At 42.8% G+C, this 15,850-nt stretch overlaps 1 protein-coding gene across 1 annotated transcript; it reads left to right on the forward strand.

The window, feature by feature from the left end:
* The first annotated feature begins 7,252 nt into the window (after positions 1–7,252).
* cnga1b (cyclic nucleotide gated channel subunit alpha 1b) lies at positions 7,253–15,850 on the forward strand. The gene is made up of 8 exons (XM_048235841.1): positions 7,253–7,699; positions 8,103–8,244; positions 8,434–8,493; positions 9,513–9,569; positions 12,542–12,673; positions 12,915–13,019; positions 13,229–13,335; positions 13,480–15,850. Exons 2-8 carry the CDS (start codon positions 8,144–8,146, stop codon positions 14,871–14,873), a joined length of 1,956 nt encoding a protein of 651 aa, XP_048091798.1. The 5' UTR covers positions 7,253–7,699; positions 8,103–8,143; the 3' UTR covers positions 14,874–15,850.

The raw sequence follows: 15,850 nt of genomic DNA on the forward strand, positions 1-15,850 counted from the left end.
AGGAGAACTAATATGTTAGATACAAGGTACACAGAGTCTTTAGATGCTTTTTGAAGATCCCAAAACTAGCGCTAGAAAGCAGAGCTTTAGATAAATCATTCCACCAATGAGGAATCCCAGAAGAAAAGAGGGTTGACTGTGTGATGGTGGAAGGGCGAAATAGCAGCCGTTCATCAGAGGACCGCAGTGGGCGAGAGGGAACGTATCATGGACTTAAGATAGCAGGGTATCATGGACTTAAGATAGCAGGGTATCGTGGACTTAAGATAGCAGGGTACAGGACGTGGAATGAGGGACTTGAATGTAATTCTGGCTGCTGTTGGAAGCCAATAAGGAGTAAATGACAGAGGAGAGGCGGAGACTTCTCTGGGTGATTGAAGACCAAACGTGAATGAATCATCTGTAATGGTCTCCCTACACAAGCAGGTAGGCCAGCTAACAAAACATTGCAGTAGCCCAGTTTGGGAAAAAACTGTACAAATGAAGAGTTCAGATGCAAAATCCTCTAAATCTGTCTGACCACTTTTCTTTTAAATGAGCATTTAAAATCAGGCTCGTATAGATTTTTCCTATAAATCGATATTTCAGACCAGGAAGAGAGTGGTATTTACTGTAGTGTGTTTTGAAGTTAAATTATTTGACTAACGTATACTATGTGTGGAGAGCATCCACTCACCATCTTTATCTCATTTTTGACGTTAACCTTTGAACTCTCTAAGCTCTCTAACTCTTAAATGTAAGCTCTATGTACATTTGAAGGGTTCAGATGCAAAAGCCTGTGGCATTTAGAGGCTTTTGCATCTGAACCCTTCAAATGTACAGAGAGCTTACATTTAAGAGTTAGAGAGCTTAGAGAGTTACAGCTAGAGCCAGCTGTATGGTGTCTATGTGGTCAAAACATTGAGTTATTATTGTGCACTCTCTTTCCATCCTCAGTTTTTCCATCTGTTTTGTCCATTTGTCTGTTTCCCCCATCAGCTGATGCCAGTGTCCAGTGTTCTGGGGGGCACTACCTACTCTGTGCTGGTTCCAGTGACTATACTGACCCCTACTGGTCCACAAAGCTACCTGATGCCACTGAGCAGATCATTCAAGCAGGGCACACAACAGCATGCTCTCTTTTCACACACGCTCAAGAACTAGCAAGGCACTCACAAACATTCAATACACCTTTTCAAAACACTAACACTCACACACATACATTCAGTCCATCCTTCCAAAATGTCAACAAACCCATTCAAACTGTCAACACACATAGTGAAACTGCCAACACAGGTATGGTTCAGAGACTTAACATGGAAGTTCAAGAGACGCAGACATACAACCAGATCCCCAACACACACATTCCAGAGGCACTGATACACACTCCAGAGGCACTGGTACCCACTCCAGAGGCACTGGTACACACTCCAGCACCCGAGAACAGAGTTCAGGTGAGTGTATAGGCTGCAAAGACTGTGTGCAGGCTGGGTGTGTATCCTTATGATGATTTGAGGGAAGACTTGATCAAATCTCATATCTTTGTATAATGGCGTTGGATCTAATATGTTATGTTATGTTATGTTATGTTATGTTATGTTATGTTATGTTATGTTATGTTATGTTATGTTATGTTATGTTATGTTATGTTATGTTATACAGTATGTAGTAGTTAATCCTGGAGTGCAGGATCCTCAGGGCCAGGTGCTTCTCTTCCCAACCCCTTCTCCAACACTCAGCAGCATCACCCAAGAGCCTCTGCAGCCAGACCCCCAGGGACAGGTGACTCCAGTCATCTGTTATTGTGTGTCTGTCTGTGTGTGTGTGTGTGTGTGTGTGTGTGTCTGTGTGTGTGGCATGTGTGTGTGTAACTGTGTGTATGACTGTGAATCTCTTTCTCTCTCTCTCTGTGTCTGTGTGTGAGAGAGAGAGAGAGAGTGTGTGTGTGTGTGTTACAGTATATGTGCATGTTATTGTATTGTTGCGTGTGTGTTACAGCATCTGTGTGTGTGTGTTGTAGGTGTGTGTGGCATGAGTGTGTGGATATGTGCATGTTATCCTTTTAGTGCCCCTCCTGTGTGTGTGTGTTGTAGGTGCTGTGGAGATCCTGTTCTGTGGAGCCTGTTCTGGTGAGCTTGCGTGTGTGGGTCATGTGATTGGATCTGTGCCTAATGTGCATCCTGGCATGTGTTAGACTGATCAAGCCTGTCAATGGGATGATGTGTAACAGTACTGCATACTACTATACATTGTGTTACTATATGCAGTTTGTACTGTTGTACTGTTTGATTGTGCATGTCTGTCTATGTAAGCATGCTTTGTCCTGTTTCTTCCACAGACTAATCCAATGTTTTTCCCAGTATGGTCTCAGCCTGGACCCTCTGCAGACCAAAACACACAGGCACAGGTTAGACATCCACAAGCATATAGGTGCACAACAACCTGTAGCATACTACTCTTTTGGATGAAAAGAAATCCCCTTGGGGATCAATAAAGTATCTATCTATCTATCCATCTATCTATCTATCTATCTATCTATCTATCTATCTATCTATCTATCTATCTATCTATCTATCTAATTTAACATGGTTCACCAAAGTGAAGAGAATTAAACTCATGCATTGTTTAGTAGTGGTAGTAGAATTGTATTTTGTTCCCAATGGGGCAATTTGTTTTGCAGCAACAACATACACATGCACACAGTCTCACAACATTCCGATTCAGAGAGATTTATTAATCACATACACAATTAGAACAGTATATAACAAGTAGTGAAATGTAAGCCTGGTTAGCTTCATGACTGTGTAAAGTAGAAAGAATCTAAGTTAGATACAAGATTAAAAGCAGAAGTTAATAATAAATCAAATAATAAAGTGACATGAATACTACTACTACTACTAATTATAATAATAATAACAATAATAATTATAGTAATAATAATAATAATAATAATAATAATAATAATAATAATAATAGTAATAATACATAATGTTATCAAAATGGGATATCATTCAAGGTTGGCAAGTTGGCATGTCCATGTTGAGGAGTCTAATGGCCTGAGGGAAATAGCTTTTTCTTAGTCCCTCAGTTTTGGCCTTCAAACTGCAGAAGCGCTTGCCTGACTTCAACAAACTGAACAGGCAGTTACTGGGATGGGCGGAGTCCTTTATGATTATAGTGGCTCTGTTCTTACATCGGCTGATGTATATATCATGCAGGGAGGGGAGAGAAGTCCTAGAGATTATAATTACAACTCTCTCTCTCTCTCTCTCTCTCTCTCTCTCTCTCTCTCTCTCTCGTTACTGGTCAGGCCCTTTTCCCATCATGGACAACTTCATCCACATCAGAGGTAAATTCCATTTGCAAAAAAAAAGTATATTTTACTTGAAGTGATCACATGCCCATTATCACCCACCTAAACCACCTCACAAAGAAAGTAATTTCAAACAAATGTTTTCTTCCCAGTCAGACTCCGAGAGCTCAGAAGAGGGAGCTATACCACCTGTAAGTTTCAAACCCAAACCATTCAGATATCACGAATAGAAGCATAATAATACACACAATCACTCATGTCTCTCTTTCTGTCACTCAGGTGATCTATATGCTCCCTGTCAGTGCTGAGATGCCCAATGCCGATCTGTCACAACAAGGCCAGGGTGCCCCTGAGGACCCAGAGGGCCTGTTGCTCCCCACTGTGCCCACCGACTCACCCACCTTTGCCCACTTAGGCGCAGCAGCACCCAACACCACTCTCACTCCAGCACTCACAGGGGTAACTGGACCAGGGACAAATGCCCCAGATCTGCCAGCAGGGGTGCAGCAGGAGGCAAGGGGGGAAGAGTGGGGTAAAGGAGGCCCACAGTCCCTGTGCCCCAGAGTCGGCCATCGTTGGCACACAGAAAGAGACTGCGGGGAGGACGGAGTCCCTTACACTCACACACATCGCGTCCAGAGGAGATGGAGCCTGAGTCCTCCAATGCTTGGGTTATTCCAAAGAAAAACGACATTACAAAAGAATGATATGAATTCAAAAATCAGTTTATTGCATAAGTCTTCATTTAAGTTTATCTTTAACTTATATTTTTTAAGAAAAGGATGTATTGTTTGGTGTATGGATGGACATCAAATGAAAATGTTCCAATCTTCTCCTCCATTTCTCCTCGGTTCTCTCCTGATACTCTCCTCTCTCATCCAAAGAGAGCCCGCTCTCCTCCTCGGCCCGTCTCTGCTTCTCCATGACAATGTTCTTCATTTCTCGCACAAGGACTTTCCTGTACTTTCTCCTCATCCTTTTCTGACTCCGATGGCGACTGTGGTCCAGCTCCTCGTCGATACAGACGCCGAGCAGTTCCAGCTCCCTCTTCAGCTCCTCCAGCTTGTACTTCTTGAGTCTCCTCTTACGCTCCTGCTCAGTTTCTGCCTCCCACCCGCTGTGCCAGCCATGTCCAACATCTGGGTTCTCCTCCCTCTCATCTTCATCATCACCCTGGCCCAACTGTCCTCTAAAGCACTGTAAGAAGCATGAAGCAGCCATATTTAATCAGTGACTATAGTCAGCAGCCAATTTGAGTGTCTCAGAAGAGTGGCTTGGATTTCAAATAATCACAATGATGGTATTTTGAAACATTATGTTTATTGGCTTCCTTTATGACATGGTTTTGCTGCATGGATACTGTAACCAGGTGACTGGTAAACAAACATATATTTCAGGTAAACACAATGCTCTACATTTCAGTACTTCAAGACTGGCTGCAATGCTTTTGTTTCATTTCATGAGAAACATGGCAACAAGTTTACTTTATGTACATAATCCCATCTTTATTTTGTATATTTCATAAGAAGTTTACAGCAAACTACCCTCACTGTAGCCTACGAAATGTGATTGACATGTGATACTGGTTAAGCTTATTTGCATAACATGACTTGCACACACACATAGGCCATACTGTAGGTTTACCAGAACAATGCAGGTGCGCTGGCTCTAGGGACTGGCGACCTCCATTAAATTGTTGCTGTCTAAATGCAACTTTCCACATGACTATCAATACATTGTTGGTACTATCCTGTCAACAGCACCAATAAAATGCTATTGACTCAATTGGAGAGACATAAACTTATTAACACAACACACATTTTCTGAGAAATTGGGATAGGTGCCATGTCAATGAGGCTGTCAGCCCAGTGTGCCTAGTGCCTCGCCTAAAATCACCCACAATAATTTCTCCTCTTTGCAATTTTAAGGCCCATAACCAATTGATCAAACAGAACTATCGGGTGTAAAGACACTTAACAGCATAACCATAGATATATACAGTACATGAACATAACTGTAAACTCAACGATCAGTCCAAAACACTGGTAGGTGAGCCCTTGTCAACAACAGAAATGGAAGGCAATACTGAGAGGATGGAGGAGGAGAAACAGTGAGGATAGGTGAAGCCTATAGAGGAATGGAGTGAGGAAGAGTTAAGTCAAGTCCAGTCCAGTCCAGTCCAGTCCACTTTTATTTATATAGCGCATGTTTGTGTGCACAGAGTGCACAAGACATTGACACACAGGACAAAAGATGCCGGGTGGAGCGGCGGGGTCAAGACATAGTGGTAGACCTGGAGGAGCATGTGAACAAAGACAAGGAACACATGTACAGCTCTGGAAACAATGAAGAGACCACGGCACATTTTCTGATGTCATCCTACGGTTGACGGTCATATTCAAAATAAGAGACCACTGCAAATTTGAATTAGCCTGACGAGCCAGACCCACATTAGTAGGGTCTGGGCACTCACCGTTCACAGTGCTCAGTCCGAGGGGCGGGATAATCGGTTGTCTTTCAAATTCCCTCTGCACACAATAGGACAGTGCTGAGTCTTATGCGTTTTCCCACCAGCGGAGCTAGTTGGCTAGTTCAAACTTTTGCCAACTTAAAACAAGCTTAACTCGTGTCACACTGTTGGCCAACAGCAACATCCATCTTATTTGTTTTCAAGTAGCAGGGAATTCAAGCCAAAATGTTGCAACTCTGCCATCAATCATTATGTTAAGCCCGCCTAACGACTCTATACACGATTTGATTGGCTTGATAGAAGTTTAATTTTTCAAGCTCACAAGCCAACGGACAGTTGCTAGACTAGCCCTGGAAGCAAATGTAATTTGCTGCCGCTAGGGTGCGTCTAGATTTCTAGGCTAAATTTGAATATGACCGTCAACTAATTTGGATGTCACTCAGCAACCGTAGGATGACATCAGAACAATGTGCAGTGGTCTCCTGAGATGATGAGATTTGAGCAACATTGGTTGTAAAGAGGGGTTGAGTCACATGATGTGTCCAAATTTATGCAGGTCCCATGAAAGGATGCTTAGGGGTGTGTGTGTGTTTTTTTATATCATTATTACCTTTCCCTTTTGTTAGGCCTTTTTATGTCTCCACAAATGTTTCACTGCTCTTTCATTGCAATACACTTTCTGGAAATGTAGCTCTGTAGCTCCACACATCCTTTAGTTAGTGCAGCGGTTTTGTAGTTTGAATTCTTGCTGTTAGAGGGACAGCAACAGAAAGAGGAATGTTGAAATGTTCCCATATTTTGGGGGAGAAACCTGGGAAATCTCCCTGATTTTTAATGCTGAATATGATGGATGTGTTTGTGATATGACAGCAACATAGTTTTGATAAATAATAGAATATAGTTTTGACTGAAGTGTTTCATTTGGCAAAAGATCTGATGGCTTCTGCTACCTGGGAGAGGTGTTGTGTTGTGTGTAGTGTTTTGAAGAAGAAAAAAAACAGGCCCTGTTTTCAAAATTGTGCTTAAGCAATTGGAAAAAAGCTGTAATCCCAACATTATACAAATTACTACAAAGTGCTTTGAAACTTGTAGCAGCTTCTCTGGTAGTAGCTGTTTTGATGATCTCTCTCTCTCTATGTGTGTGTGAATGTGTGTATGTGTGGTTTGGTATGTATTTAACTGGAGGAGTGTGATTGTAATAGGCTTAGGGTTTGGATGTATTAGACAGAGAGCTGACGGAGCAAGAGAGTCTAATCTGTTGTTACCCTCTATCCTCAAGGTGAACGCATACACACACAGTGACAGAGAAGCTCATTAAAACCTGCTCCGATCACAACTGCATTTCTAAGTTCCTTTATACAAGCCAAACTTCAAAACAAAGCCAACCCTTTTTTTTTTCTCTTGCAAGCTCATTGGACAGAAGTGAAATATTGACTGTGTGGACTTAAAGTGAGGAGGCAAGTGAGATGAAACCGAGCGAACGAGACAAAGTCGCCTTAGTGCCCCCGATCTCCCTCCTGACCAGTAGCCTACTGTGAGGTACCGCCTCTCTACACTCACACAGCTCAGATCAGAAACAAATCTCATCCATATTCATCAGTGTGTGTGTGAGTGTGTGTGTGTGTGTGCGTGTGCGGGCACAAGAGTGTGTGTGTGTGTGTGTGTGTCGGTGTCGGTGACTAAGTGATTGTCATTTCCAGCCTTCCTGTCCATCTCAGTAATACTAACGCTATCCTGGAGGCCATGCAGAATATAGAGACAAAATAAGCTCACTTCCTGCTCTTTATTTTGGAGGGAACTGCCTTTGCCTCACCTGTGTATGTGTGTTGGACAGAGAATTACTGTCGTCTTAGTCATTTTAAAATGCCATGACGGATACCTGTGAAGAAGAGGACATGTTAGTGTCATTGCGGTCTAAGGGATTACACTAGCACTCGGTGAGTAACACTCTTTATGATCATCAAGCAAATGAATAGTACATTGAATGAAAATCATTCTGACCCCTAGTGAAATTGTCCTCCTTGGTTTTTACCAAGACGTTTATTCTTTAGTCTGAAACAGACTCCACAGGTAATAGAGCTGTCTGAATTGATGTTGCTCAGAACAGATTTAATATCTCTACCATGGTAGGATTTCCACATTTGAACAGCAACACCTTGAAATTCCCATCATAGAAGCAATTCATCATTATGTATTCCCAGTTTTTGTTATGTAATTTGTTCTGTGTTAACCCAATGTCAAACTAAACTAAAGTGTAAGTTGAACAAAGGTCAGATGGGCTTTATTGAAGAATTGGACTGTGGGTAATGGGTCACTGCCTTCATTTCTCTAATACCACAGAGGTTAATGTGACTGGCAGGCAGTGGAGCCAATTAGCAGCCATGTCTACAAGGGTGACGCCACAGGTTACGATCCTGGTCCCGCCTCCAGGGAGTGCCCTGGAGCGGATAGAGGAGGTTTCCGAAGACTCCCAGAATATCACGTGAGCATTATGGGCTGTCCAGTTTTCCCACAACAAAATCAATTAACAGCATCAATGATTTCTTTTCAGAAAAATGGATGGTTATTTGCTGGCGTTGGCTCATCATCATGGATTGGTGCATTTGTTGCAATACTGTTTTATGTAAGATTGTTGTGAAATACTGGTTCAGGCGTTGTGTTTTCTCCTCAGAGGTCAACCAGTACCCACTCCAGGACTCTTTAACGTCAATAATAACAACAACAATGAAGAGTAAGCCCACACAAGTGTGCGCACACAAATATACAACACACCCACGCACACACTCACATACATACCCATGCACAAATATACAACACACCCACGCACGCATGCAAATACACATGCTCAAGTATACAACACACCCATGCACACATGCACATACCCATGCACAAATATACAACACACATGCACGCACGCACACACATACATATCCATGCACAAATATACAACACAGCCAAGCACGCACAAACATACCCATGCAGAAATATACAACACACCCACGCAAGCATGCACATACCCATGCACAAATATACAACACACCCATGCATGCATGCACATACCCATGCACAAATATACAACACACCCATGCACACATGCACATACATACCCAAGCACAAATATACAACACAGCCATGCACGCACATACAGTACATACCCATGAACAAATATATACAACACACCCATGCACACACATACATACCCATGCACAAATATACAACACACCCATGCACGCACGCACATACACACGCACAAATATACAACACACCCATGCACGCACTCACATACACATGCACAAATATACTGTACAACACACCCATGCACACACGTCGCACGTGCACATACACACAGACACACTAAAATAAGGGCAACTGAATCTCCCTCTCGCCCATGTTAGGCATCATATAGCACATTCACTCAAACAGTACCAATACAAAATGGAGACAGAACTATCCCAGACACCATGGCAAACACAGGGCAAAATGTGTTTGCGCCCTTTAACAATAAGCTGCAGCCTTGCACAACATAAAGATCAGCACATTATCTGAGAATCTGAGCAGCAATATAGCTGAGAATATGCGCGTCTACAGCTAGAGTGACACACACATCTCTTATAATGCATAATAGCTTTACAGGGAACACAATGTAGACACAAACCTCCAAAACTCCAGTGAGACGTTCTTGACCTTGGCTTGGATTGTCTGGATGTCAGAAGGACCTGTCTCACTTTTATTTTCTGTTCTATTCTGCAGAGAAGAGAAGGAGAAAAAGAAGAAAGAGAAAAAGGAGAAGAAAGAAAAAAAGGAAAAGTAAGACATTTATTATGTGTGCTAGCCACAAGGACATGTCACTCGCATGACATGATATGCTAGAATAGAGCATCACAGTCCCGCCCACAGCCGATTCCAGAAGTAAGAATTCAATACAATTTCTCTATTGACATGGGGGTATAGGCTAAGCCATAAAAATGTAACAATACATGGTAGACTTAAAACCAGCTACGGCTGTACTAAGCGATTGTATATGCTCATATAGAGGGCGAAAATTCAAGGGGCACTAACCTTGTTTTGAGATAAATGTCTTTTAATCGCAATGTCTTGGATAAGTACTTCATTACCCACAATCCTGAACAATCCCACAATCCTACAGTGATGCCTCTGATTGCTGGAAAGGCCATAGTTTGAAACAAAGATTCTAGAACAGAGCTCTGTTCTAGAATCTTTGGTTTGAAACTTTCTCAGCGAAAATGATTGACAAAGATGGCAGAGTCTTTTACTGCCTATGCCTATGGTGAAAATCTTAATGTAAATAAAAACTTTCTAGACGAACATTGGTACTTGTACTGTATCAACAAGGATTGTGGTTTATATATCACATGAACTTAGTCAGGGCCAATACACCATCAAACAGAACACTGTAAATGCTAGTTTAAACTAGGGCTATTAATCGATTAAAAAAATTAATCTAATTAATTACATACTCTGTAATTTATTAATCTAAATTAATCGCATATATAATATGTATTTTAAATATTTAAATTCAAATAAATAATTGAATAATCAGCATTAGTGACATTAAAGTTTTATTATTTGTTTAATAATGGGCATCATAATCTATGATTTGACCTAATATGCTGAGGAAATAAATTCAAAAGTGCTTTGGAAAGAAGTTGTTTTTCACATACAAGGTATTTCAGGCCACAGATATAACCTAGGGGACACAATGAAAATAAATGAACACTCCCCTCAATGTCAACACTATTTCTTTGCATTTATGTGCGACTTTAGAGTTGATGAACTCCAGTGATATGCAAATTCTTTGTTGCTGACATTTCAGAAGACTTTATTTTAATCAACACTATTTTTTATCAACACCATCAGACCGTTTCTTAAAAGTAAATGTTCCAATCAATGATCTAGGACATTTTCTTCTCTCTCCTTCATTTTACAGTCTAATGGTTACTGACTACAACGGCTCGGGGTCAAAGGTCATACGGAATCGATTAATCTGTGTTTTTAATTTTTTTTCTCAAATTAATTAATCGTTAATTTTTTTGACAGCCCTAGTTTAAACACTTAACTTTTTAATTCTTTCAGACATTAGAATGTCATTATAATGCGCTAACATTAGCGTATGCTAATCAGGTATGAAATATATTATGTTTTAGTGACCTTGTTGTTTCTATGAACATGAATTGTTGTTTATAGTTTAAATAAAAAAGCCCTGTATATCCTCATTAAGTACTTAAAGGGGCAGCCGTGGCCTACTGGTTAGCGCTTCGGACTTGTAACTGGAGGGTTGCCGGTTCGAAACCCCTGACCAGTAGGCACGGCTGAAGTGCCCTTGAGCAAGGCAACTAACCCCTCACTGCTTAACCCCTCACTACTCCATTTTCACCGGAACAGGTCATTTAACCATCTAAATGATTTCTAAACGGGTTTATTACGTTGAAATAGTTGCCAAGTGCCCCTTTAAACTTTTGAACTAGCTAGCTAGCTGATAGCACAAGCTGGATGCTACCACTGGCTAGACACTGCAGTAAAATGGTTAGCAAACCGTCCCTGCCCCCGTGAATATTTCACTGTTTCAAGGACAAAATCAAGAGTGTCCAAAGGGGTGAAAACCACTTTAAATCGGGTCACATTATTGACTGTTGTGTGTCCGAGCGTCAGCTTGTGGGTTTTATAAGGGCCAGCATGAGGGACAAGACCTACACAGTTGTGTGGTGAGTTTTGCAGGGAGGTTGGTAATGCTAGTTAACATTAGCTAGGCTACTGTACAGGCATGAAAATGGGTCAGGGGTGAAAAAGGTGAGAAGGGCGCGCGAAGAGGGAATGGCCGTTTCATAGCAAAACAAGCGCGAGTGACACTGTTGCCAATAGTGCATAGCTTCCATGGAGTATGAAGTTGCCTAAAACCAGAGATTTATGAAGAAAACAAACTACAAAATTGGGCCTAAGTGTGAAGGGGCCCACTTGCACTGTTTGGCAACATGCTTCAGCCTGGCCCTCCTCTCCTCCTCAGTAATCTACATGAGTTTTCTTTCTTTCTTTGTGCCTGAAGTTATCATACATTTCTGGACACTTCATAGTAGACTATTAGAATGAGTCTGAATAAGATAAGTCTGAATATTTGTTGGACCAAATCAGGTAATAAATAAACGTGGGTAGGGTAGACTAGGCTTTAATTTGTAAAATTGGTTTGAATAGTTTTAACCTGCAGCATAGGCTACTTACAGATTGTGGCATTGTGCTAGTATGTTTAACCAACCAATAAAGTTGTGTGAACAGTGTTCACATTACTGTACATGTTAAACCCTGTGGACACAGACTAGGCCTACTGATCAGGCCACCGAATGTTTCTTAAAGGACAGCATTGCCATGTCAAACACTGCTTTTGTCTCTGTTGTCAATGTAGTCCTTGAGCCAAAAAGTTTGCCCACCCCTGGCCTAAGACATGCTCTAAAACTCTTTAGATACGGATTTTTCGAAAATGTCAATGGGAGAAATTAATGGGAAATTTACTTCCGGTAACTAAGTTCTCTCGGAGGAGGGGCGGGACTGTGATGCTCTATATTCTGGAAGGAAAGGCTCACAACACCCAACATTGGGCACAAAAAGTTGGGATTCAAATCAGCTAAGCTCCTCAATTCTCTAATGACACAGGGGCTAAAACATGATTTAATATTGTAGTTAAAATTAAGTGATGAAGTTTATAGACATCCTAAAAAGTATTCCAGTATAAAACATAAAATGTATACATATACTAATTTTGATTTCAGAAAAAAAGAGAAAAAAGAGAAAAAGGAGAAGAAGCTGAAGGAGAAAGAAGAGAAAGAGAGGAAGGAAAAGGAGGAGAAGGAGAAGAAGGAGAAAGAGGAGAAGGAGAAGAAGGAGAAAGAGAAGAAAGAGCCGTGAGTATTTCATCTTATCAGCGTTACAAATACCAAACAATAAATGTGATGATCAAATTGTTAGCGACAGGAAGCCAAATGTGATATAGATGCAAGTGTGGCTCCACTCTGACTCAATTTGACTTTAAAAGTAACATTTTCTAATGCAGATTTGAATTCTGATTGTGTGTGTGTGTGTGTGTGTGTGTGTGTGTGTGTGTGTGTGTGTGTGTGTGTGTGTGTGTGTGTATTGCTTTTCCAGACCCAAAGAGATCTATGTAGTGGACCCAGCAGGAAACATGTACTACAACTGGCTCTTTGTCATTACGGTGCCTGTCATGTACAACTGGACAATAATAATTGCCAGGTTAGAACACACACACACACACACACACACACACACACACACACACACACACACACAAACATACACAGCAGGACTTAACGTGTTGGTAAATGGTTGGTTTTAGTTGATGATAAGTTAATTTATTTATATTTGTGTTGGTGTTTGTGTATGTGTGTGTGTGTGTGTGTGTGTGTGTGTGTGTTGGGGTGTATGACTGTTTGACTGCCCAGGGCATGTTTTGAGGAGATGCAGCATGACTACTTGACATCCTGGCTCATCTTGGACTATGTGGCTGATATGGTGTACCTGGCAGACATGGCATTCCGTACTCGCACAGGTGAGGAGCTATCCCACAGAGCTGCAGAGCTGGCCTTAAATATTATGTCATGAATCATGTGTCGTCTGTGTGTTTCTGTATGTACCTGTATGCATACTCAAATTGTCTGTGTGTGTGTGTGTGTGTGTGTGTGTGTGTGTCCAGGTTACCTAGAGCAAGGCTTGCTGGTGAAAGATGAGGCAAAGCTGCGTGACCGGTACAAAAAGAGTCTCCAATTCAAGCTGGACCTGATCTCCATGATCCCCACCGACATCTTCTACTTGGTGTTCGGCATGAACTACCCCGAGATCCGCATGAACAAGCTGTTCCGCGTGGGTCGCATGTTTGAGTTCTTTGAGCGCACCGAGACGCGCACCAACTTCCCCAACGTCTTCCGCATCTCCAACCTCGTCATGTACATCCTCATCATCATCCACTGGAACGCCTGCATGTACTACTCTGTCTCCAAGTGGATCGGCTTTGGGAACGACGGCTTCGTCTACCCGGACCCCTCCGACCCTGAGTTCGCCCGGCTTGTGCGCAAATATGCCTACAGCATGTACTGGTCCACACTGACCCTCACCACCATCGGCGAGACGCCCCCTCCTGAGAAGAACTCCGAATACTTCTTTGTCGTCACCGACTTCCTGGTGGGCGTGCTGATTTTCGCTACCATCGTCGGTAACGTGGGCTCCATGATCACAAACATGAACCAGGCTAGGGCTGACTTCCAGGCCCGCATCGACTCCATCAAGCAATACATGGCTTTCCGCCACGTCTCAAAAGACCTGGAGCGGCGTGTGATCAAGTCGTTCGACTACCTGTGGACCAACAAGAAGGCTGTGGACGAGCGCGAGGTGCTCAAGTACCTGCCCGACAAGCTGAGAGCCGAGATAGCCATCAACGTCCACCTGGACACGCTCAAGAAGGTGCGCATCTTCGCTGACTGTGAGGCCGGCTTGCTGGTGGAGCTGGTGCTGAAGCTGCAGCCCCAGGTGTTTAGCCCTGGTGATTACATCTGCAAGAAGGGCGATATTGGCCGTGAGATGTACATCATCAAGGAGGGGAAGCTTGCGGTGGTGGCTGATGACGGCATCAAACAATTTGTCGTGCTGAGCGACGGTAGCTACTTCGGCGAGATCAGCATCCTGGCCATCAAGGGCAGCAAGGCGGGCAACCGCCGGACAGCCAACATTCGCAGCATTGGCTACTCAGACCTCTTCTGCCTGTCCAAGGATGACCTGATGGAGGCGCTCACCGAGTACCCCGACGCCAAGGCCATGCTGGAGGAGAAAGGGCGGCAGATCCTGCTCAAGGACAACCTGCTGGACCTGGAGCTGGCCGCCCAGGGCCCCGACCCCAAGGAGATGGAGGAGAAGGTCATTCACATGGGCATGAGCTTGGAGGTGCTCCAGACACGCTACGCCCGCCTGCTGGCTGAGCACGAGGCCGCAGAGGGCAAGCTGAAGAAGCGCGTCTCGCGCCTGGAGAGGAAGATGGCCGTCAGCGCGGGGGTGGTCTTCTCCACCGAGATGGTGGAGCCCGAGAAGAAGGACTAGGAGGGAGACAGGGAGGAGGGGAGAGGCAGGAGGAGGACAGCAGAGAAGGCCAGTCAGAGGGTAATGGACATGGGGGACTGAGAAAGCCCGCAGGAGACTCAGAGCCCTAATCCTGACAGACTTTTACAGCAGGAGAGTGATAGTAGTGAGACTGCTGTCCTTCAAACTGATAGCCTTCCACCCTGAAATGTGGTGATTCAGAGACTCTGTGATCCTGTTGGTATGCTGAATTGTACACTGGTGTGTATTATTTATGAAAGTAAAAAAAAAAATGTCTGAGAGTTGGTAGAACTGGAGTTGGAGTCTGTTTGGAAGAACAAAAGTATGACATGGATCACACCAATCCTGAAACAGAAGAGCTGTGTTCTTCATGCAGTATTTCCAGGTGGGAAGTAAAAAGCAGCTCTGTGGCTGAGATCATGCTCATTTCCTCTACATCTACGTTCTCTTCCTACAAGAATATCGCATGGGAATTATTTCCCACAATTCATTCTTTCTCCTGTGAGGTTTCACAGCCTCTTCTGTGAGGTCACCACAGCTGAATTGTTGCCATCAATTCAATAATTTCTATCAAACATTTCAAGTTAACATTGGGAAGAAACAAAGTACACCACATAATAGATGCAGCAAAGGGTTCTGGAGAGCTTTAAATTCCAAAAGCATAATCCTTTTTATATCATAGCCGTCCTCCTGTCAAATCCTAAAGACGAGGCTTTCAAATGCATAGGCAACCTTTGTAAAGTGCTTTTATACAAATATAATTGATCTTCACTGCTGCAGCTGTGGCACTTTCGCAGTGCACCTTTCTTTTTTACAATTATGTGTGTTATTAATGGAACTGTCAAAATCACAATTATTAAACATTGGATATGTGGCAGAACATGCTTAAACTGTAAAAAGCTCTAGTTCCAGATAATGTGTAAGTCTACTCTGTTTCAGATTATTATTAAATCAGTTTATAAATGACTTAATTCCAA

This window comes from Alosa alosa, chromosome 24 (assembly GCF_017589495.1).
Source record: "Alosa alosa isolate M-15738 ecotype Scorff River chromosome 24, AALO_Geno_1.1, whole genome shotgun sequence".
NCBI classification, from domain to species: Eukaryota; Metazoa; Chordata; class Actinopteri; order Clupeiformes; family Clupeidae; genus Alosa; species Alosa alosa.

Coding starts and splice junctions, on each gene's coding strand:
- cnga1b (XM_048235841.1), top strand. CDS start 8,144: ATGTCTACAAGGGTGACGCCACAGGTTACGATCCTGGTCCCGCCTCCA. Junction 8,494..9,512: donor AATAACAACAACAATGAAGA/GTAAGCCCACAC, acceptor TCTATTCTGCAG/AGAAGAGAAGGAGAAAAAGA. Junction 13,336..13,479: donor GGCATTCCGTACTCGCACAG/GTGAGGAGCTAT, acceptor GTGTGTGTCCAG/GTTACCTAGAGCAAGGCTTG.